The 22,795-nt window shown below is 38.1% G+C and overlaps 1 protein-coding gene across 12 annotated transcripts in view; it reads left to right on the top strand.

Moving 5' to 3' along the window:
- The window catches only part of LOC143240776 (uncharacterized), a 246,700-nt gene that overhangs the window by 166,442 nt on the left and 57,463 nt on the right, over positions 1–22,795 (top strand). For 11 of the 12 annotated variants that reach the window (XM_076483806.1, XM_076483805.1, XM_076483814.1 and 8 more), the window contains one exon: positions 8,735–9,289. In XM_076483806.1, the coding sequence (XP_076339921.1) occupies positions 8,989–9,289 (301 nt within the window). In that variant the 5' untranslated portion in view covers positions 8,735–8,988. The remainder of the gene's footprint in view (positions 1–8,734; positions 9,290–22,795) is intronic. The other variant, XM_076483803.1, reaches the window with a different exon arrangement.

Below are 22,795 nucleotides of genomic sequence, written 5' to 3'. Positions count from 1 at the left end.
TATTGGCCGTTTCACAGTTCCATTTCATCCTCTTAACACATTGGATCTCACGTCGCTTAGCTAAGAACTTGGACAAGAACGAAGTGAACTCCATACTTCGAGTGCCTTCCACGAGGAACCGTAAATTATATGGAGAGACATTTTACGTGTCACTTGCATAGGAGAGTAGCGTAATGTCGTATATATGTTAAACAACCCAGTTGTCCAGACACACGTTTTTACAATTTCGTTGTTATTTACGTATGTTAATATACTGGTTAGTAAAAGTGCAAGAATTATACGCCAGGCTCGTGGCATCTATCTCATTTCAGAACATTTTCTGTCTTTCTTCTTTGAAGTCTTAAGTTAAACTAAAAAAAATAAAGAAAAAAGTCTATTTTAATGTTTCTTTATATCGTTAATTAAGAGCACTGTACAAATGCGTGTTCTCGGATGACCCAGTGGAAATCGATTGTGTAAGTTATGCCTCTTAATGTCATATCAGTAAGTATGACGGCTTACAAAGCTAAAATCTGGGTTTCGATACCCTTGGTGAGCACAGTACAGACAGACCGTTGTGAAACATTGTGTCATACGTTCGTCACACACATTTTATTAGAACGCACAACAATACACGTAATATATTTCTTGAAGAGACGCCCAGAATACAGCATTCCATGGAGTACAATACACGTAATATTTCTTGAAGAGACGCCCAGAATACAGCATTCCATGGAGTACAATACACGTAATATTTCTTGAAGAGACGCCCAGAATACAGCATTCCATGGAGTACAATACACGTAATATTTCTTGAAGAGACGCCCAGAATACAGCATTCCATGGAGTACAATACACGTAATATTTCTTGAAGAGATGCCCAGAATACAGCATTCCATGGAGTACAATACACGTAATATTTCTTGAAGAGACGCCCAGAATACAGCATTCCATGGAGTACAATACACGTAATATTTCTTGAAGAGATGCCCAGAATACAGCATTCCATGGAGTACAATACACGTAATATTTCTTGAAGAGACGCCCAGAATACAGCATTCCATGGAGTAAGAAACGCTTGAACGCACTTAATAATTACATGTTACTACCGACGAATAGACAGACTCACTAACTGCCATTACCAGAAATAAGTTTGTTTGGAATTAAGCACAAAACTGCATAATGCGCTATTTGTGCTCTGCCCATCACGAGTACCGGAACCCGGTTTTTAGCGGTGTGAGTCTGCAGACATACCGCTGTACTCCTTGGTGGGGAGCAGTAATAAGTACACAGTAGTTTTCTCAGTCGTTAATATAAATGTATTTAGATTTATCGAAAACGAAGTTAAATGTAGTTAATTCGTGTTTCGATGCGCGAGAGCTTTTATGGTAGTTTAACTAAAAGTTATTTGTTTTAACATCAACACGAAAGGTTCGATTAACCTAACATTTAAACGCTAAGTGAAACTTTTATGAGTGTCTCTGTGTGTTTTATTCACTTCTGTTCTATTAATGTAAATAAAATGACGGCCAGAGTAGAATGTATTTAACAGGCTTGGTGTTCCTCCATTACAGTTTCGTGTGGAACTGTCGATAACTTACAAGTTTGAACCGGATGAGTGAACTCGAGTTAACGAAGTTGTAACAGCGGAACATTGAGCTAATAAAGCTGCATTCTGGAGATATAGGTCATTATTATATTGACATTAGTAAAGAAAAAAATTCTCCTAATAAACTCCAGCTTGTATTAACTCAGTTAAGAATAACAATCGTATTCTGTTATATCTCGCACGTTTCAGTAAAATGTTTACTTTTCAGCTTATTCGATTCTTTTCCATCATAAACGTGTCACGATCTAAAAAAGTAATACAGAGTAAGCAACAGATTACCATGTTCCTGGCATTGGAATAAACTTTACATAGTAATGTGAAACGTGCATATGTTCAGAGCAAGTAAAATTCATGTCATGATCATCTGAAACAACTGTAATTTAAAAAAAAATCATTTGTTACCAAATGAGTTGGCCAGTCTTGGTGTTTGTTATGTACAGTATTAGTTATTATTTTAGTTTGTGAGCACGTTTAAAGACTTCCATCTTTTAATTAAGCTAGATTGTATTTTCTTCAATGTTTACAAGTTGTATGCAACACACGCATATATTTTCAGTGGCGTAACTTTGAGTTCAAATTTGGGGGCATGCCCCCTCGTGAAAATTACACCCATGTATATAATCTGCATAAGCAGAATGGTAGGTTTAGACAAGTAAATCTAAAAACTTCCATCTTTTCTAACTTTGAGTTCAAATGTGGGGGCATGCCCCCCTCGTGAAAATTACACCCATGTATATAATCTGCATAAGCAGAATGGTAGGTTCAGACAAGTAAGTCTAAAAACTTCCATCTTTTCTAACTTTGAGTTCAAATTTGGGGGCATGCCCCCCTCGTGAAAATTACACCCATGTATATAATCTGCATAAGCAGAATGGTAGGTTTAGACAAGTAAGTGTAAAAGCTTTCATCTTTTCTTCAAGCAAGATTATATTTTCTTTTCAAAGTGAGGGCATGCCCCTGTAAAAATTGCCCCTACGTATATGCTATACAAGCGGAATAATAAATTTATTAATATATATTTTCAAACGTGTGTGAAGCGTCAAATTAAGCACACGCGCTGCCAACACTTGTGTCCACAATTACGCAAGTTGCGCGTGAAGCATCTCGGTAGAAGAAGGTCGAGGTTTCTGTTACTGAATCATGACTTATTTAATATAATTTCCCGACATCCTATACATTGTTCCACTGAGAAACAAAAGCAACTAAATGTGCGTATGTATACAAAATACACACAGTGAGTTGAATTCCGCACCTAAAACAACACTTTATTACACACTGGTTTTGTTGATTTGCTGATATTATTAGATGGAGAACAAACGACCTTGGTGCATGTGTAAAGGAACGTTCCACCAAATTAAACACCATGGACGGATGCACCGTTTTAACGTCAATTCTGCTACAGTGGTTTGTCACGGACATATCATGGTTGGCTAAAATATAGTCCTTTTTTTTTTTTTCACACACGTGTTTAAACCGTTCTTGCCTCACATCAACACTCGTTTGTATGCACACCGTTATTAACAACGACAGTGTTTTTCTTTTGTAACGTCATTCAAATATCCTGTTTTCTTCACCACTTCGGCTTGGTAATTGCTTTGATAATCTGACAGAACAATATTTCGTTATGAGCCTTATTGCGTCGTGATGGAAATGTGAGAATAAGAAAGCAAAACCTTATTTGAACTTTAACATCGAAGGTCAAACAGACAAATGGAACATTCTTCTCTCTTTTATTTTGAAATAAAATACTCCGATTTACAACACATATTTAATGTTAACTGAAAGGCGCGGCCTGGCCAGGTGGTTAGGGTGCTCGACTCGTAATCTGAGGGTCGCGGGTTCGAATCTCCGTCACACCAAACATGCTCACCTTTTCGGCCATGGGACGTCATAATGTGACGGTCAGTCCCTCTATACGTTGGTAAGAGAGTAGCCCAAGAGTTGGCGGCGGGTGGTGATGACTAACTGCCTTCCCTCTAGCCTTACACTGTTAAATTAGGGACGGATAGCACAGATAGCCCTCGTGTAGCTTTGCTCGAAATTCAAAAAACAAACGTTAACCGAAGGACGAACAGTGTGTTTTTGACATTCACTGGTATTATTTGAGCCAACCAGATAAAAGAACTCCCTGGACTGTTCACTTGCGACCATGAACAATGCCAACAACACTAAACGTTAAAAGCCCCAACTGACTTGAAGACAAAAAAAAAAAAATCCCCCACTAAGAGAATTCATTAGAGTAGAGCAACGCATGTGACAGGGGTGGTTCACTCAGTCAAATATGGGATGATATATGATAGCCTCTCCGGGAGATACCTGCTGAGTCCTGCGTGAAGGTTTCCCGCACGAGTGAGCGGCTTCCACCCCGTGACCAAGCCTTAATTTAATAAAAGGCCTTTTACTCCAAATGTGCCTCTGTGACTGCTCCCAATTATTATAATTATTTTCTGTAATTTGATTACAGTAAAGCTCTGTTCAATTGTAGATGTTGGTTCCTGCTGGTCACACGTGAAGTATTAATTACAACGTCACTTGCTTTCTCTGTTACTGTAGTTAAAAAATGTCGGTGGAGTATTCGTGCTGTGACGCAGCCTCTTGCCGACGGTGGCGCCCTCCAGTTTTCGGTAATCTGTTGTTAAATATTTTGAAGCATCCACTTTGCTGTTGCGAATGGATAACTTGATTAAAATAGGATAGAAAGAGAGTGACGGAGAACTAAAAAAGGTACAACCAGGCTTTCTTGGTTGTTGCTGTTTCTTAGCGTTGGTTTTATCACCAGCAAGTTGTGGAGATAGGAGAAGGGCGACCAGTGACACTTCAGTATCAGATCAGACAAGTGTTCTAGTAACTTAATTATTTTTTAACAGCGCCGTTTTAGCTGTAACGTTGTTTCCTCTTACGTGTTTTACACGTCTAACGGAGATTAAGCACATCTATCACTGGGTACTGAAATAAAAGAGATTAATACACTAGCACAAGGCTTCACGAGAAATTACGAACACCCACATTTGCACCTGTTTTTATATCAAAGTATGCGTTGATGTCTTTTTTTTTCTTTTTTGGCGCACTGCTACATAAGAACTATGTCCCTAAAATCGACATGATGGAAGTTAGCTAGCCAATAAAATAACACCCACCTCCAAATCTTGGGACATCCTCGTTTGGCCAACTAGAGGGAGTTGACAGTCACTCTTATAACGCATTTACAACTGCTAAGTGCGGACGGAGCGCGTTTTTGCAGCAATTTGGAAACAATAAATCCCAGATTTATAATCATGGCACTTTAGGCTATGCTCAGCCCACATATAGTGCGTAAACGAAGTGCCAGTGAGTGTTCATATATTGGACTACAACCAGTGATGGGGCCTGGCATGGCCTAGCGCGTTAAGGCGTGCGCTTCGTAATCTGAGGGTCGCGGGTTCGCGCCCGAGTCGCGCCAAACATGCTCGCCCTTTCAGCCGTAGCGGTGTTATAATGTGACGGTCAATCCCACTATTCGTTGGTAAAAGAGTAGCCCAAGAGTTGGCGGTGGGTGGTGATGACTAGCTGCCTTCCCTCTAGTCTTACACTGCTAAATTAGGGACGGCTAGCAGAGATAGCCCTCGAGTAGCTTTGTGCGAAATTCCAAAAAAAACAAAACAAAACAAACAACCAGTGATTAAAATCGGATGTTGTAAATATTTTTTTTGTTCGTGACTGTTGTACGTGTTGTTTTCGTTATTGATTGGTGCACGAGCTATTCTTTGTGTTGATTGTTGATTGATGTAGGCACTGTTTTTTGTTGCTGATTGTTGTACATGCTGGTTTTTGTTGTTGATTGTTGCATAAGCTATATTTTGTTGTTGATTGTTGCACATGCTATATTTTATTATTGATTGATGTATGTGCTATTTTTTGTTGTTGATTGTTGTAGTGCTGTTTATTGTTCTTGATGCATGTGCTGATTTTGTTGTTGATTGATGTAGTGCTGTTTTTTGTTGTTGATTGTTATAGTGCTGTTTCTTGTTGTTGATTGTTGTAGTGCTGTTTCTTGTTCTTGATGCATGTGCTATTTTTGTTGTTGATTGATGTAGTGCTGTTTTTTGTTGTTGATTGTTATAGTGCTGTTTCTTGTTGTTGATTGTTGTAGTGCTGTTTCTTGTTCTTGATGCATGTGCTATTTTTGTTGTTGATTGATGTAGGCACTGTTTTTTGTTGCTGATTGTTGCATAAGCTATATTTTGTTGTTGATTGATGTATGTGCTATTTTTTGTTCATGATAACTATGCGTACTAAATTTAGTGTTTACCATTAACAGTTTATAAGAGTAGCACATGGTATTGTAAAGTTAAAAAGATTCCCGTGGAATTTGAAGTTGATGCTGGGAATGGACCCCTAATTTTCACATGCTCTAACAAACCAAACTATTCCCGAGGTTTACAATATGATAAGCGTTGTTCCAAGATTATGCCATTTCCCAACAATAAGAGCTTATACAGATAAATCACGTGTCCAGTCGGTAGAGTCCTAGGTTTCAACCTCGTCCCGTGTTAACATTTCACGTATATAAGTGCATGTGATGCACAGACAGGAGGTTTTCAATATGAAGCATTTTTCAGCTCAAACCATAAGTTAGGAATAAATTAATTGTACTAAAGAAATACAATACAATATTCCTCAGTACGGAAGATGCATCGGACGACAGCAGGTCACAGCAAATAATCTAACCCGTGGTGAGTGGCGTAGTACAACTACCTACCAGCAGAGGACGTGTAAGCAGTTCGCCTTTCTACTTGGACATTAAACTGTACAAGTTTTTTTGTTTTATAGTAACAATATATGAAACTCACTGTACTTAGATTAATTGTGTGGGTTAATCCGTTTTTGATGTGTTTTTAAGTTCTTATAACGTTAATTTGTAACAACAGAATGTTAGAGAAACACGTAAACATCCACAATCATGATTACACCTTAATTTGAATAGTGAGAGTCCATAGAAGACTTAATTTGAGTGTACAGTTTCGTCTCAGAAACAAAATAGGGGGCGTTATAATGTTACGGTCAGTCCCACTATTCGTTGGTGAAAGAGTAGCTAAAGAGTTGGCGTTGGATGGTGATGACTAGCTGCCTTCCCTCTAGTATTACACTGCTAAATTAGGGACGGCTAGCGCAGATAGCCCTCGTGTAGCTTTGTGCAAAATTCAAAACAAACCAAGCAATCGATTCCCCTCGGTGGACACAGCATTTAGCCCGATATGACTTTTTTATATGAAAAACACACAAACTTATACTATTATGTATTTAAAAATTTTTAAATAATTTCTCGTCGAACGAAGGTTTCCGATAAAGACAAAAATAAATCCCACGTGATATTTTTACATCACACATTCTCAAGAAGCCAGAATAAAGCAATCAAAGTGAGATTTATTTCACAAATTTTCCTTCGGTATTGTTTTCATCTCTGTTTTCTTTTTGTTCCTCCAACTCCTCGTTGGTTGCACGCTACATTAGTTTCTTGGTTAGCAGCGATATTCGTACGTCTCTTTTCCACTGCTACCGAGTACCTGTTTTATTTCGAGGTGAACAGTCAGAGGCAGAAAGGAAAACTAATATAGGTTGGAGATTAAGGGTCTTTTTTATTCAGTCCATAGTACAAATTTTGTTTTCTTTCCTTGTGTTACAAAAACATGTTTCGGGATTGGCGTCAGTCGTCCATATACTCTAAAGTTTTCCGTCACGACAAGAAATGACGGCATTAGAAAACGTTTTACATGTATTGCGGTTTGACGATACTATCTTATCGTCAGATATTTATATATATAACACAATGTACTGTGAACCTAAGATGAATGCGGCGATTGTTACTTATAAACGCATTCCGAATCAAATGTGGTATTTAAACAGATCGATTTATTATATATTTTTTTTATTTTTATGAAACGCAATAAATATTACTGTCTATAATTCTCTATAAGCATCGTTTCGGAATAGATTTTCTACGATATTAATGCATTTGGACAGAATTTGCGTTTTTATCGTATTTTATCACTCTAATGGAAATTTCAAATGAATATGAAGCGCGAAGTTGTGATAAAACTGTTGGTTAATTTATAAGTGTTTAGAATATTTTTGATAGTTGTAAATAAATTATGATGAGATAGTTGTATGGTTTAATATAAATAAGCAAACGTAATGTTTGGTACTGTTTTACAACATATACAATCATTAATATATCATATTTTATTATATTTTACTATCAGATTATTTATAATTGAATCACATTAGTATTTCATATACTTCGGCCCGGCATGGCCAAGCGTGTTAAGGCGTGCGACTCGTAATCTGAGGGTTGCGGGTTCGCATCCCTATCGCGCCAAACATGCTCGCCCTTTCAGCCGTGGGGCGTTATAATGTGACGGTCAATCCCACTATTCGTTGGTAAAAAAGTAGCCCAAGAGTTGGCGTTGGGTGGTGATGGCTAGCTGCCTTCCCTCTAGTCTTACACTGCTAAATTAGGGACGGCTAGCACAGATAGCCCTCGAGTAGTTTTGTGCGAAATTCAAAAACAAACAAACAATTCTTATACTTCTCTTCAGATAAAATGGTCGTTGAACAAAGGACTGATATATTTTTCTTTCAACTCCTTGTGTGTATATTTTCTTATAACAAACCCATATTGGGCTATCTGCTGAGTCTACCGATAGGAATCGAACCCCTGATTTTAGCGTTGTAAATCCGAAGACTTATCGCTGTACCCGTGGGGAACAAATCGTGGTGTTTTTAATATAAAAGTTATAATGTAACATTTTATTGTATTTTTAGAATAACAGTTGTTCCTTAACATTTTATTGTATTATTAATATAAAACTTATACTTTCACTTCTATTGTATTTTTAGTAAAAAACTTATGTAATTTCTTATTGTATTTCTAACATAAAACCTATACTTTAATATATCATTTTATTTTTAGTAAACAATCCATACGGTAATCTTTGATTGTGCCTTTAGTATAACGCCTATATATTATTCGTTTCCTGTATGTTTAGTGTACATTTTTTATGTTACGTTTTATTGTATTTTAGTGTAAAACTTGGATGTTAATCGTTTGTGACGTTTGCTGTTGAGAATATATTTATACCAAAGCATCTCTCTGATTTCTGATTGCAGTAGAAACTGAAATCTTGCCAGAAAATGCCGAACAAAACCACCTGGGGCCTTCATTAATTGTAAATACCAAGGATTCTCAGTCGTCTAACCTAGAACTGAAAGATATTAACAAAGAGGTTGGAAGTAAATCTACTGAAAATAGTGAAAGAAAAACCGAGGAATTCGGTGAAGTCGTAAGTGAAACAAATTCTTTGTTAGGTGCGAAAGAAGGAGAGACAGGAGTGGAGAGAAACAGTGGGCACACTCTTGACACCATGACAGCAGGGGTGTATCGGTGTGAGGAAGAGAGCCAGAACGTTGCGGCAGGTATGGAAGATAAACCTTCTACCTTGCTGAACGGCTACAGTTTCCCAGATAGACAAGGATGGCCTGAAAACGAAGAATCTATATCCCAAGATGGTGACACAGGGGAAGGACGGGACGAGGGAAAAGATGTGAAATCTGAAGAAGAAAAGATCCAGGAATATATGCAAAGAAACGACACAGCAGTCGTTTTTCCTGAACCTGTAGAAACGGAAGATAAGGACAAAAGCGCTTCCTTGTCTACATCTAAAGGTATGCCCTATACAATTATTCATACTGTAACTTAAGTTTCGCTAATAAATAAAACACTTTTCTATCACCGTCATTTTATTTGATCTCGATTTGGTAATGATTATATCAGTAACTGTTTTCGCTAAGTACCGTTGTGAAAGATACTAATGGCCAATATTAAAAACCATGTAATTGTACTTAGAATTTCTGTTAACACTGTCGTTTGTTTGTTTGTTTAGTTTTGAATTTCGCGCAAAGCTACACGAGGATTATCCGTGCTAGTCGTCCCTGATTTAGCGGTGAAAGACTAGAGGAAAGACAGCTAGTCATCACCATTCACCGCCAGAACTTGGGCTACTCTTTTACCACAAAATAGTGAGATTAACCGTAAGACTATAACGCCCCCACGTCTGAAAGGGGCCAGGCATGGCCAGGTGGGTCAAGGCGTTCGATTTGTAATCTGAGGGTGGCGGATTCGAATCCCTGTCGCACCAATCATGCTTGTCCTTTCAGCCGTGGGGGGCGTTATAATGTTGCCCAAGAGTTTGGCGGTGGGTGGTGGTGACTAGCTGCCTTCCCTCTAGTCTTACAGTGCTAAATTAGGGACGTATAGCGCAGGTAGTCCTCGAGTAGCTTTGCGCGAAATTCAAAACAAACCAAATCATATATTGCTTCCCCCCTCAATGTCCCATCGGTATATTTGTGGACTTACCACTTTAGAAACCAGGTTTTGATACCCATGGTGGGCAAAGCACAGATAGCTTATTGTCTATGAAAGTTTTATACATTTTCTAGTTGAAAAGTATATTTTAAGATCCCTTATTTTGTATGGATATGTAATGTTCTTGAATTATGATTAAATTATTAGAAAATATGAAGCTAGATTAAGTGAATAAATTTTCTGTTAAACCAAAATCCATGCAATTTGTTTCAAGATATTCGAATTGTCAGTTCAGATGCTTTTATGTAAGATGGTGGAACTAACACATCCTGCAATAAATTGTTTATGTATACAAATGTTAAACCTCGTCTACAAAATAATGAAAGTTTTTGAAGTTGTTTCTCATCATTTTCCTCTTGTTCACACTCACAATATGAAGAGACGTCTTTCTTTTATTTTTATTCCAGACACTACTACTATAACTTCTGTAACTTGAATTTACATGATCATTGGTGGACGTTAGGAAGTTAAGCCTTGTGTCAGACTATTAATAATAATTCGCATTTGGTAAACGTATTTAATAACGCTTACTTACGCCGTTTATAACACATTGTTTCATACTCCTTTGTGTAATATACGTGTTCAATAAAACAAGCAACAAGAAGGAAATTTTTAATGGATATTTTAGGAGAATTGTGTTTATTTTCTAAGCTACACAATAGCACGAGGGTTATTTACGTCCAGTTATCCTTAGTTTTGAACTGATAAATCAGACTACAGAGGAAAGGAATCTTGTTAACTGTGCCAAACTCCCAGTTTTGGCAACTAGCAGTTGATTCAGTTGTGTGGTTGGATCTCCTTTCTGAGTACACTCCCACCCTGCCCCAAATTGCAAATTGCGTTTCAGTGGCGACGACTCTAGAACCAAACATTAAATTCGCAGCTCCGGCATGCCACTTATTGGGTGACGTTCGACCCACGTGAATAATATGAATCCATTATGTTGTTGCGGTGAGTAAAAAGAACAAAATCATGTTCATGTGTTTAAAAATAGTTTGTTAGATTATAAATATTTCCTTCTGTATGTATTTAATACTGTAGAAAATAATTTGTGTTAACACCATTTCTGGGGTTTTCATATTTGCTGACAGCCTTAAATAATTTATACTAATAATTACAAATATATAAAACTTCAAATTTTTATATCTAAGAACTGTTTGTTTTGTATGCGAGCTGATTTTAGTTGGATACTCTGTATTCTTGTTCAAAAATGGACGGATCAGCAAAACACGCATAGCGACATCTCTAGGAAGTTATCCCACATCCGTGTAAAATATCCACTTGTTAGCCCAATGAAAACACTCGCTGATGTAATCGCTCAGCTTCACGAGGCACAATTCAATAAAAACTTTTCAAAAGTGGCATTTCCCGAGAAAACCAGAAACGTATCGAATAAGAAATTAACATGTTTTTAAGAGACAGGCTCATTAAGGCTTTTATCAGACCAGATAAAAATTCTATCGTTACACAGTTAGCTCAATAGAACCTGACTGACACACACATAGTTGTAATATGTTGGTAAGCATTGTCCATCGTAATATATAACTATGTGTCAGCTGTTTTGTAAGTTTCTGGCTATTTACTATTGTCATGCACGAGACTATTATAGAAAACGTTTCTCTCTTTAAGTTGAATTGGCTATCTGCTCTGTGCTCACCGCGGTTATCGATCTCCTATTTTTAGAAGACAACGTATTTGGAATGATTTTATCTTAAAATGTACTTGTCGCGGGTACATTATAATTTATAAGAAGCGCATAACAATCGCAAATTTTATTGACTGGTTTGTTTTGAATTTCGCGCAAAGCTACACCAGGGCTATCTGCGCTAGCCGCCTCTAATTTAGCGGTGTAAGACTAAAGGAAAGGCAGCTAGTCATCACCACCCACCGCCAACTCTTGGGCTACTCTTTTAGCAAAGAATAGTGGATCGACCGTCACATTATAATGCCCCCACGGCTGAAAGGGCGAGCATGTTTGGTGTGACGGGAAATCGAACCCGCGACCCTCAGATTACGAGTCGCACGCCTTAACTCACCTGGCCATGCTGGGCCGAAATTTTATTGAGGAAACTTTAGACGCAGTACAAGGTGTTCCAAAACTGTCGAGCTCGTGTTTTACGTTCTTTCTATCGTTTTCCGTTAGTTTGCTAAATCTATCCCTAAACATCCTGCACGCTGACATGTGTTTCATTCACATCGCCAATCATGTGTTATCAAAAAGAGAGAAAAAAAAGAGAATTTTTTTAAAATTTCGCATAAAGCTACTCGAGGGCTATCTGCGCTAGCCTTTCTTAATTTAACAGTGTAAGACTAGAGGGAAGGCAACTAGTTATCACCACCCACCGCCAACTCTTGGGCTACTCTTTTACCAATGAACAGTGGGATTGACCGTTATGTTATAACGCCCCCACGGTTGAAAGGCCGAGCATGTTTGGCGCAACGAGGATTCGAACCCGCGACCCTCGGATTACGAGTCGCACACCTTACGCGCTTGGCCATGCCGGGCTAAATGTAATGTTAAAGAAGTTTAAGTTGAATTATTTGCAGTATATTGAATGTAGTGTTAAAGGGTTGTAATGTAGATTTGACATTTTATTACCCACGAGGAAAATAGTTTTTAGAGATGTAACTATCTTAAATGTGGAGTTTCATTTGTAATTCATCTTGTAGCTTTTCATATATTTTTAGTTATAAGTGACTCCATTCGTTTGTGGCTGCTAAGAGAATGAAGAATCCCTGAATGGTTTGGTGCATAAAATTATCGACTCACAATCTGAGGGTCGCGGGTTCGAATCCCCCTCATTGAACATTCTCGTCCTTTCAGCCGTAGAGGTGTTATATGGTGACGGTCAATCCCACTATTTGTTGGTGAAAGAGAAGCTAATGAGTTGGCGGTGGGTGACGTTGACTTGTTGTCTCTTCTCCAGTTTGTTTATGCTGAATTAGGGACGGCTAGCGAAGATAGTCCTCGTGCAGCTTTGCGCACAATGAAACAACAACAACGACAAACAAAGAAATAAATAAAAGTATGAGTATTTATTATTAATGTCTATTTAGAAGTTACTGACAAATAAGACGACAGAAGTATTACAGAATTTTCAAAGTACTTATTCGGAAAAGCTCAAATTAATTAGTTGAGTCATTGGGAGAGAAGTAGAAGAGACACAATGGTTGATAAGTAGTGAAACATTGTTTATTGTGTAAGAGTTTTTGCAGATCAAGGGTAATGGTGTATGAGGGGAACATGTATTGTTCGACACAGGGCACAAAAGTACGGCTGTTAAAACTTCCGACCATGAAGTAGTCGTATAGTGCGGCTTTACGAGCAACGAGAGATCCGCACGCTGCTCGCTCAGTTTCAAAGGAGCGCCCACGTATCCGCTCTGTCAGACAGACGTGCCATGGCCACTGCACAGAAGAAAGAGGTTAGATCCCCAACCAGGCACCATCAAGTTCCGGTGAAGGAGTAGGCTCTGGTCAAGCCTAATGCTTTGTGTCCCCGCGAATTATCATGTAACCCCCTCTCTTCCGTCAGAATTAGCAAGTATGTTTGTATGTACATGTTGGAAGATATGTTTACAATTATCTCCAGTATTTGTTGTTGTTGTTGGAAATAGTAGTGCATACTGGAGAGATATAAGCAATAAAGTTAGGGGATAAAAATACTGGACACAATATTTGAAAAATAAGGTTTATTTTAGCCAACATTTCGCCATTGTGGGCCTCATTACGGCTAGTATTTATTTTACTATTAGTCCTGGTGAAGTCACAATGACGAAAGTTGACTGAAATAAAACGTTATTATTATCATCTGGAGATTAAAGTTTAAAGGTCGTTTTGGGTTTTAACATTATTGCAAAAATACATCCAGTGTGTATCAAATGTCTGTTTCACTGGATTCCGTTTTTGCCAAACATGGGAAACACATTGATACACATTAAGCCAGGGATTCCCACATTTTTTAATATACACTCACCCATCCTCTAGCAGCCAGAACGTTTTCTGAAGTTCACTCTCAACTGGGGTAGTGGGGCTATTGTCATATTTTTACTTTAGTAAGTGTATTAGTGCTATTATAAATAATGTTGGAATAAGTTAGTTTTTGGTGTATTTTATTCTGGAACCTACACTTTGGGAAACTCTGTGTAATTAATCACAATATGTTTTGCATCGCTTGAGGATCCTTGGAGGAGCTTGCTTCTGAACTAAATCATAATTTTCTTTTCTGGGCTTTATGAGGTAAAGGCATCGCTAGTTGCTTAGGAGATTTGGGGCCCACGCCCATGGGCTGGGAATTTTGGGCTTTTTATTATCATACTGATCATGTTTTTATATTCTTGATTTTTCAAGACACGAACTCTTGATTTGGGGCACTTTCAAGTAGAATCGGGGCAAGGGCTGCGTTTGGCAATGCCTAACGACGTATTTAAGTAGAATCTAAGCCTTCCTCTCTATACTGGTTACTAGACAATTCAGTGTACGTGAACTCAATAAGTACCAATAAGGCCATGATTCAAGGCTTGCGGATCTTTTCTAATGTCACAAAGTTAATCTACTTATTACGAAGTATTTGAACTATATGGGCCCCCTCAACAAAAGTGTCCACTAATGAGGTCATGTTACAAGATTTGCAGGTTTCCTCTGGTATCGCAAGGTTAACCTCTTTGTTACTATATTCACCTTGTTCACTTTACCATCAATTTAAGTTAATGAAACTGTACGCGCGTTCATCACTACGTGTGGTTTCCGGAACACATCACATTAGATTGTGTCTTTGGATTACACATGTGAACAGTACTACTTGTTCAGAATTCATTAGTTGACCTTTTACTACTTGGCGACAAATATTGGACATTTTGAACCATTTTATAGAAATGTGTCAAAAGAAAATGAATCAAAATGAAGAGTTTGAACTTCGTCTGTATTCTTAAAGATGTAACAAGAAGTATTATAATAGAGAACAAACTACACACGTACCAGTCAACAACAAGTATTATAATAGAGAACAAACTACACACGTACCAGTCAACAACAAGTATTATAATAGAGAACAAACTACACACGTACCAGTCAACAACAAGTATTATAATAGAGAACAAACTACACACGTACCAGTCAACAACAAGTATTATAATAGAGAACAAACTACACACGTACCAGTCAACAACAAGTATTATAATAGAGAACAAACTACACACGTACCAGTCAACAACAAGTATTATAATAGAGAACAAACTACACACAGTCAACACACGTACCAGTCAACAACAAGTATTATAATAGAGAACAAACTACACACGTACCAGTCAACAACAAGTATTATAATAGAGAACAAACTACACACGTACCAGTCAACAACAAGTACTATAATAGAGAACAAACTACACACGTACCAGTCAACAACAAGTATTATAATAGAGAACAAACTACGCACGTACCAGGTCAACAACAAGTATTATAATAGAGAACAAACTACAACACCACAACAAGTATTATAATAGAGAACAAACTACACACGTACCAGTATTATAATAGAGTCAACAACAAGTATTATAATAGAGAACAAACTACACACGTACCAGTCAACAACAAGTATTATAATAGAGAACAAACTACACACGTACCAGTCAACAACAAGTATTATAATAGAGAACAAACTACACACGTACCAGTCAACAACAAGTATTATAATAGAGAACAAACTACACACGTACCAGTCAACAACAAGTATTATAATAGAGAACAAACTACACACGTACCAGTCAACAACAAGTATTATAATAGAGAACAAACTACACACGTACCAGTCAACAACAAGTATTATAATAGAGAACAAACTACACACGTACCAGTCAACAACAAGTATTATAATAGAGAACAAACTACACACGTACCAGTCAACAACAAGTATTATAATAGAGAACAAAACACGTACCACAACACGTATTATAATAGAGAACAAACTACGCACGTACCAGTCAACAACAAGTACTATAATAGAGAACAAACTACACACGTACCAGTCAACAACAAGTACTATAATAGAGAACAAACTACGCACGTACCAGGTCAACAACACGTATTATAATAGAGAACAAACTACACGTACCAGTCAACAACAAGTACTATAATAGAGAACAAACTACGCACACGTACCAGTCAACAACAACAAGTATTATAATAGAGAACAAACTACGCACGTACCAGTCAACAACAAGTACTATAATAGAGAACAAACTACGCACGTAAGTCAACAACTAGAGAACAAACTACACACGCACCAGTCAACAACAAGTATTATAATAGAGAACAAACTACACACGCACCAGTCAACAACAAGTATTATAATAGAGAACAAACTACACACGCACCAGATCAACAACAAGTATTATAATAGAGAACAAACTACACACGCACCAGTCAACAACAAGTATTATAATAGAGAACAAACTACACACGCACCAGATCAACAACAAGTACTATAATAGAAAACAAACTTCTCTCACACAAGGACTATAATAGAGAAAAACTACACACGCACCAGGTCAACAACACAAACTAGATTTGTTTTGAATTTCACGCAAAGCTACACGAGGGCTATTTGCGCTAGCCATCCCTAATTTAGCAGTATAAGACTAGAGGGAAGGCAGCTAGTCATCACCACCCACCGCCAACTCTTGAGCTACTCTTTTATCAACGAATAGTTGGAATGACCGTCATATTATAACGCCCCCCACGACTGAAAGGGCGAGTATGTTTGGTGCGACGGGGATTCGAACCCGCGTCTCTCAGATTACGGATTGAGTGCCTTAACCACCTGCCCATGCCGAGCCGCACGGGAACTAGAATAGAGAACGAATTTTTATCACGTGAGGTCAAGGATTAGAATAGAGAACAAACTACACACGGACAAGGTCAAGAACAAGAAATGGATACAAAATTTGTCTTCAGTTGTACCATTTTTTCGCTTTTTGTTCCACTGACGTAGAGGAATGTTTTTGAAGATAATTTTGACACTTCCCTGTTATCAAATGTAACTTATTGGTCTTTGTTTTGGGGTCCTTCTACCACACGCTTCAAAAACTCTGAAAAGTTCAACCACTTTTGATGCGCAAGATTTACAGTGTTCAAACTAGACGTACACTATACCAAATTATTACTAAGCGCTTGGCCCGGCATGGCCTAGCGCGTAAGGCGTGCGACTCGTAATCCGAGGGTCGCGGGTTCGCGCCCGCGTCGCGCTAAACATGTTCGCCCTCCCAGCCGTGGGGGTGTATAATGTGACGGTCAATCCCACTATTCGTTGGTAAAGAGTAGCCCAAGAGTTGGCGGTGGGTGGTGATGACTAGCTGCCTTCCCTCTAGTCTTACACTGCTAAATTAGGGACGGCTAGCACAGATAGCCCTCGAGTAGCTTTGTGCGAAATTTCCAAACAAACAAACAAAGCTAAGCGCTGAGTGACCAGTTTTGAACTTATAACAGCGTATTGATCTGCAAAGAAAGTAGGACAAGCCTGAAATTAAATGCTTTTATTGTCATGCGTTTAGTGTAATGCGATACAACAAAAAAGCAATTTGTATGAAAATACTAACTTTTGTTTCTTCCTTTCGCATTAGGCAAAATTGCGAAATATTGGATTTCTTGTAACAGAATCAAATCACGGGTACTAGGCTAACCTGTGATGGGTCATTACTCTTAATAAAAACACAATAGTAATAGCTTCGTGTTTGTTGAATGACAAAGTTTCTGATACACTAAACTACATGTGATTTGTGTTTTTATGTCTCTATGTCAGCTTCAAATTGAGTCGGGACTTTGAAACTATAATGTTTAACATACGCAGTCCTCTCGATACAACTCGCTTTCTTATCGAAGGCCGCAATCTTTGTTTTTGTTTTTGTTGTTGTTGTTTTACACGATATATTTTGTACAAAATGGCACAAAATGAGTCGTTGGTGGCGCCATCAGCTGAGACCGAAGACATTTCGTACGTGTCTTGTATGGCCACACGTTTATTCCAGTGTTTACCATCAGAGTCGTAAAGACGAGGCTGGCGCCTCAAAGTTCTACCCAAGACTTTTTTTCTCTAGAGTCATTTCAGCCAACCGGATTAACTCATCTATGCAATGGGATGTAAGCTCGTTTGTTGTAAAATAAGGGAAATATAGTCTAAGTCCATATGTCTTACGACTTCACTCACTTACCGAATTACTTCGACTGGTGGAAAGATGAAGAAAAATATTTGGTTTATGGCAACTTCATTTTTCTACCTAAAGACTTTGGTGTTTATTATATAGCAGAGAATTGCGCTTATTGTCCAACGGGAGTTGTTCGTTAACTTTGTTTAGTGGATAGTACATGACAAGCTCTTTGACTTTGAAATTTTATAGTTAAAATAAAGTATATTCTAAAAATACGTCTCAAACAGAGAATTCTTAATCTTCGTGAAAAATACACGGAATTTCAAAACAGAATTGTAGCTTTACGTGTCTAAAATAATTTGAGATGAATTATAATGCCACCCTATTGTTGAATAATTTACATGCGTCATACTGGTTGTGTTTGTTTATAAATATTGTTTACATACACGTTCGTTTGAAAGCACTTTGCTTCCAATCTTAAAATTACTTCTCAACCTCATTAAATGGCGATTTCTAGATGCATCTATCCGCTAGGGTGCGCTACATATTTCTGTGAGCACCGGATAAATGTTTCAAATCGTGTTTTATAAATCTACACGTTTCTTTCCAAAGGCCGAAATTAAGTTATCGATAATAGTTTGTTTGATTTGTTTTGAATTTCGCGCAAAGCTACACGAAGGCTATCTGCGCTAGCCGTCCCTAATTTAGCAGTGTAAAACGAGAGGAAAGGCAACTGGTCATCACCACCCACCGCTAACTCCCACCAATTATTGGGATTGACCGTCACATTAAAACACCCCCACGGATAAAAGGGCAATGATGTTTGGTATGACGGGGATATCCATAATAATCACAATTCAAAATTCAAGAAATATCATAGGATATATCGGATTTTGTCTTCCATAAAAGCACTTTAGTAAAATAGAGGAAGTTCATGTTTATTAATAAATAAAAGTGAAATTAAAAAAAAAAAATCCTCTCTGTCTTAAAGCTTTTAGATTTTCCATTACAAGCTACAATAATGCTATCACTTTGGTTATTCATCTTTTTCTTAGTGGATAAATTCATTAAAATCAAAATCCCGCTACTGATAATTTGAAGCAGCTTCTTTCATAATGGAAGACATGAGTCTCCTTGTTACCAAGAAAAGATTTCTTGTGTTTCTATGGTTTAAAAGCTCATATGACGTGTCATCATTTAATAAAGCGCATCCTGTCGGTAATTAAAGCAATCCATTTCTCTTTCTGATTCTCTCCAGCAGTAGGAGCTATTCTAACGGTCAAACAATGAATAACACTAAATTTTCTACTCGTCGTTTGCGCTGATGGCGATTTGACGAGACTCATTCCATTAGTGCGTTAGCTGGAAGACGGAATTTTGTACCGATCAGAAACGACTTCTCAATGTTCCTCTTTGTGCTGTGGACAGCCATTCAAAGATTATAGTGAGAAAGAGAAAAAGACACTAAAAGAAGACGGACCTCTGTTGTTCATTTCACGAATGTCTCCTCTTTTTCTTTTCGCTCCCCATGTTATCCCACCCCTTCTCATTAGCTGTTCATTGGACGGTGTGGTAATTTTTTTTCATTCATTTTTAAATGTATGCGTTTGTATATAGTGCCATTAACACGAAACTTTCAACATCCATAATTTTCCAATAGCAATTCTGAATCACTCCTTCTCACTAGGCCCGGCATGGCCAAGCGTGTTAAGGCGTTCGACTCGTAATCTGAGGGTCGTGGGTTCGAATCCCGGTCGCACCAAACATGCTCGTCCTTTCAGCCGTGGGGGCGTTATAATGTGACAGTCAATCCCACTATTCGTTGGTAAAAGAGTAGCCCCAGAGTAGGTGGTGGGTGATGATGACTAGCTGCCTTCCCTCTAGTCTTACACTGCTAAATTAGGGACGGCTAGCGAAGATAGCCCTCGAGTAGCTTTGCGCGAAATTAAAAAAAACAACAAAAACTTCTCACTGGCTTCACTGTAAAAACATAAGACCTAGCGTTACAAGCATTTTTGTTTTTTATGCATAGTGCTATTAAATACGTGAGTCACGTATATGTTTACTTCGTAAGGTACTGATTATTGGTATGTACATTTTAATAGAAAAATACTTCTTTCATTATGTTGCGTCATTGTCATCAAATAACTTTGATTGTTGATAGTGGCACATCACCCTTTACCATGCCAAATATACCAAAAATACCACTTTTGGAACCTTAATCTCATATTTTATTTATTAATTCTTATCTGTATTGAAAACACAAAAACCGTTCTTTGGATCATTTTGAAACACATTATGTGATGACTCAACGTTGTTAAATTTATTAGATCTATGAAGGAAACCAAACATAAGAAAAGATACTAGTAAACCACAAACTGTTCATGGTTGACCGGAAAACTCATTTTCGAACAGGGTAGCTTATTAATATAAATATTTCTAGTTTATTTCAATTTTTTGCAACGCTATACAATTGGCTATCTGCACTATGTCCACTACAGGGATTGGACCTCGATATCTGATCGTGTATGATTCCTAAAGCTTAACGCTTAATAAGGTAAAAATAAGTTAACAAATCTCAATCAGTACATTCTAAATCGAGTTTTCCTTTAAATAATAATAAATATTCCAGTAGCTACCAAACACGAAACAAAAACTAAGGAAATTTTAACAATAGAACAAACGCATTAGTTTTTTTAATTAATATACACCAGACACAAGTAAAAATTTATTTGTTATGTTGTTTTTTTTATAATGCTGGCAAATCAGTGTCTCAGAGTTTTGACTCTTCCAGACTCGTTTTAAAGTTTCATATGTGTAGTTTGATAATTTGTATACTAATGCAATATTTACCACAGTGAGGGTAATCGTAAAAATGGTCTACAGCACGGGCGTCAGTGCCATAAACCTTACGGTCTGGCATGGCCAAGTGTATTAAGGCGTTCGACTCGTAAACCGAGGGTCACGGGTTGAATCCCGGTCGCACCAAACACGCTCTCTCTTTCAGGCCTTGGGGCATTATAATGTGACGGTCAATCCCATTATTCATTGGTAAAAGAGTAGCTCAAGAGTTTGGCGGTTGGTGGTGATGACTAGCTGCCTTCCCTCTAGTCTTACACTGCTAAATTAGGGACGGCTAGCACAGATAGCCCTCGAGTAGCTTTGTGCGAAATTCAAAACAAACAAACACAAACCTTACTTCCTGACGCCAGTGTCACAAACCTTACTTCCTGGCGCCAGTGTCACAAACCTCCTGTCGTACAAACTTTGTAAATCCTGTCTCTTACCTTGTGTTTAGTAGGTAATAAAGGGACACGCAGCTTTGCAATGTCTTCATCATGCGTTAAATAGGTAAGCAACTTCAAGAACCAAGGAAAATATTAGTTGAGTGTCATCTATACTTCGAAACAAGTGTCGACGTATTGGTAAAAATATAAAATAATTGGAGTATAATTTAAGAGGGAGAAGCAATGCTAGATGTTTTTAATGCTTTCAACTTTCTAATTATTTGTGTTTGTTTGTATTGAATTTCGCGCAAAGCTACACGAGGGCTATCTGCGGTAGTCGTCCCTAATTTAGCAGTGTAAGACTAGAGGGAAGGTAGCTAGTCATCACCATCCACCACCAACTCTTGGCTACTCTTTTACCAACGAATAGTGGGATTGACCGTCACATTATAACGCCCCACGGCTTAAAGGGCGAGTATATTGGGTGCGACAGAGATTCGAACCCGCGACACTCAGATTACGAGTCGAATACCTTAACTCATCTGGCTATACTGGGCCAACAAAAGACACCGATGTATGTTTGTTTTTTTGTTTGTTTGTTTGTTTTGGAATTTTGCACAAAGCTACTCGAGGGCTATCTGTGCTAGCCGTTCCTAATTTAGCAGTGTAAGACTAGAGGGAAGGCAGCTAATCATCACCACCCATCGCCAACTCTTAGGCTACTCTTTTACCAACGAATAGTGGGATTGACCGTCACATTATAACGCCTCCACGGCTGAAAGGGCGAGTATGTTTGGCGCGACGCGGATGCGAACCCGCGACCCTCAGATTACGAGTCGCACGCCTTAACGCGCTTGGCCATGCCGGGCCCACCGATGTATGTTATCAAATTTACCTGTTGGACGTTTTCTGATAAGTCACCGGTAGCTCCTCCCAATTTAGAAATGATAGACTAGAGAAAAAATAGATAAACAACGATACCTATTGCCAACTCTTAAAATGTATTTCTTTTACCAATGATTAGTGGCATTGACTGTCACATTGTAACTCTTCCAAAGCTGAAAGGACGAGTATGTTTGATGAACGTATTTGAAATCGCGACCTGCATGAAACCCCCGATTTTATCGTCGTAAAACCTTACCACTGTGTCGTCAACTTGTTTATCCATGGCACTAAACCATTCATGGGTCATTAGGTATGTTCCCCACAGGTACAGCAGTAAGTCTACGGATTTGCAACGCTAAAATCAGGGGTTCGATTCCTCTCGATGGAGTTATCAGACAGCCTGATGTGGCTTTGATATAATAGAAAACACACACACACACTCATTATGTATAGTATATGTTGACTGACCAAGTGTAGTGTACAAAACCATTCATGGGCCATTAGTTATAGTAAATGTTGACTAATAACAGGACCGAGAATGGTGCACGATACC

The sequence above is a fragment of the Tachypleus tridentatus genome, chromosome 13 (assembly GCF_004210375.1).
Source record: "Tachypleus tridentatus isolate NWPU-2018 chromosome 13, ASM421037v1, whole genome shotgun sequence".
Classification (NCBI taxonomy): Eukaryota; Metazoa; Arthropoda; class Merostomata; order Xiphosura; family Limulidae; genus Tachypleus; species Tachypleus tridentatus.
The sequence above is the reverse complement of the archived record's forward strand: the minus strand, read 5'-3'. Positions and strand labels throughout refer to the sequence as shown.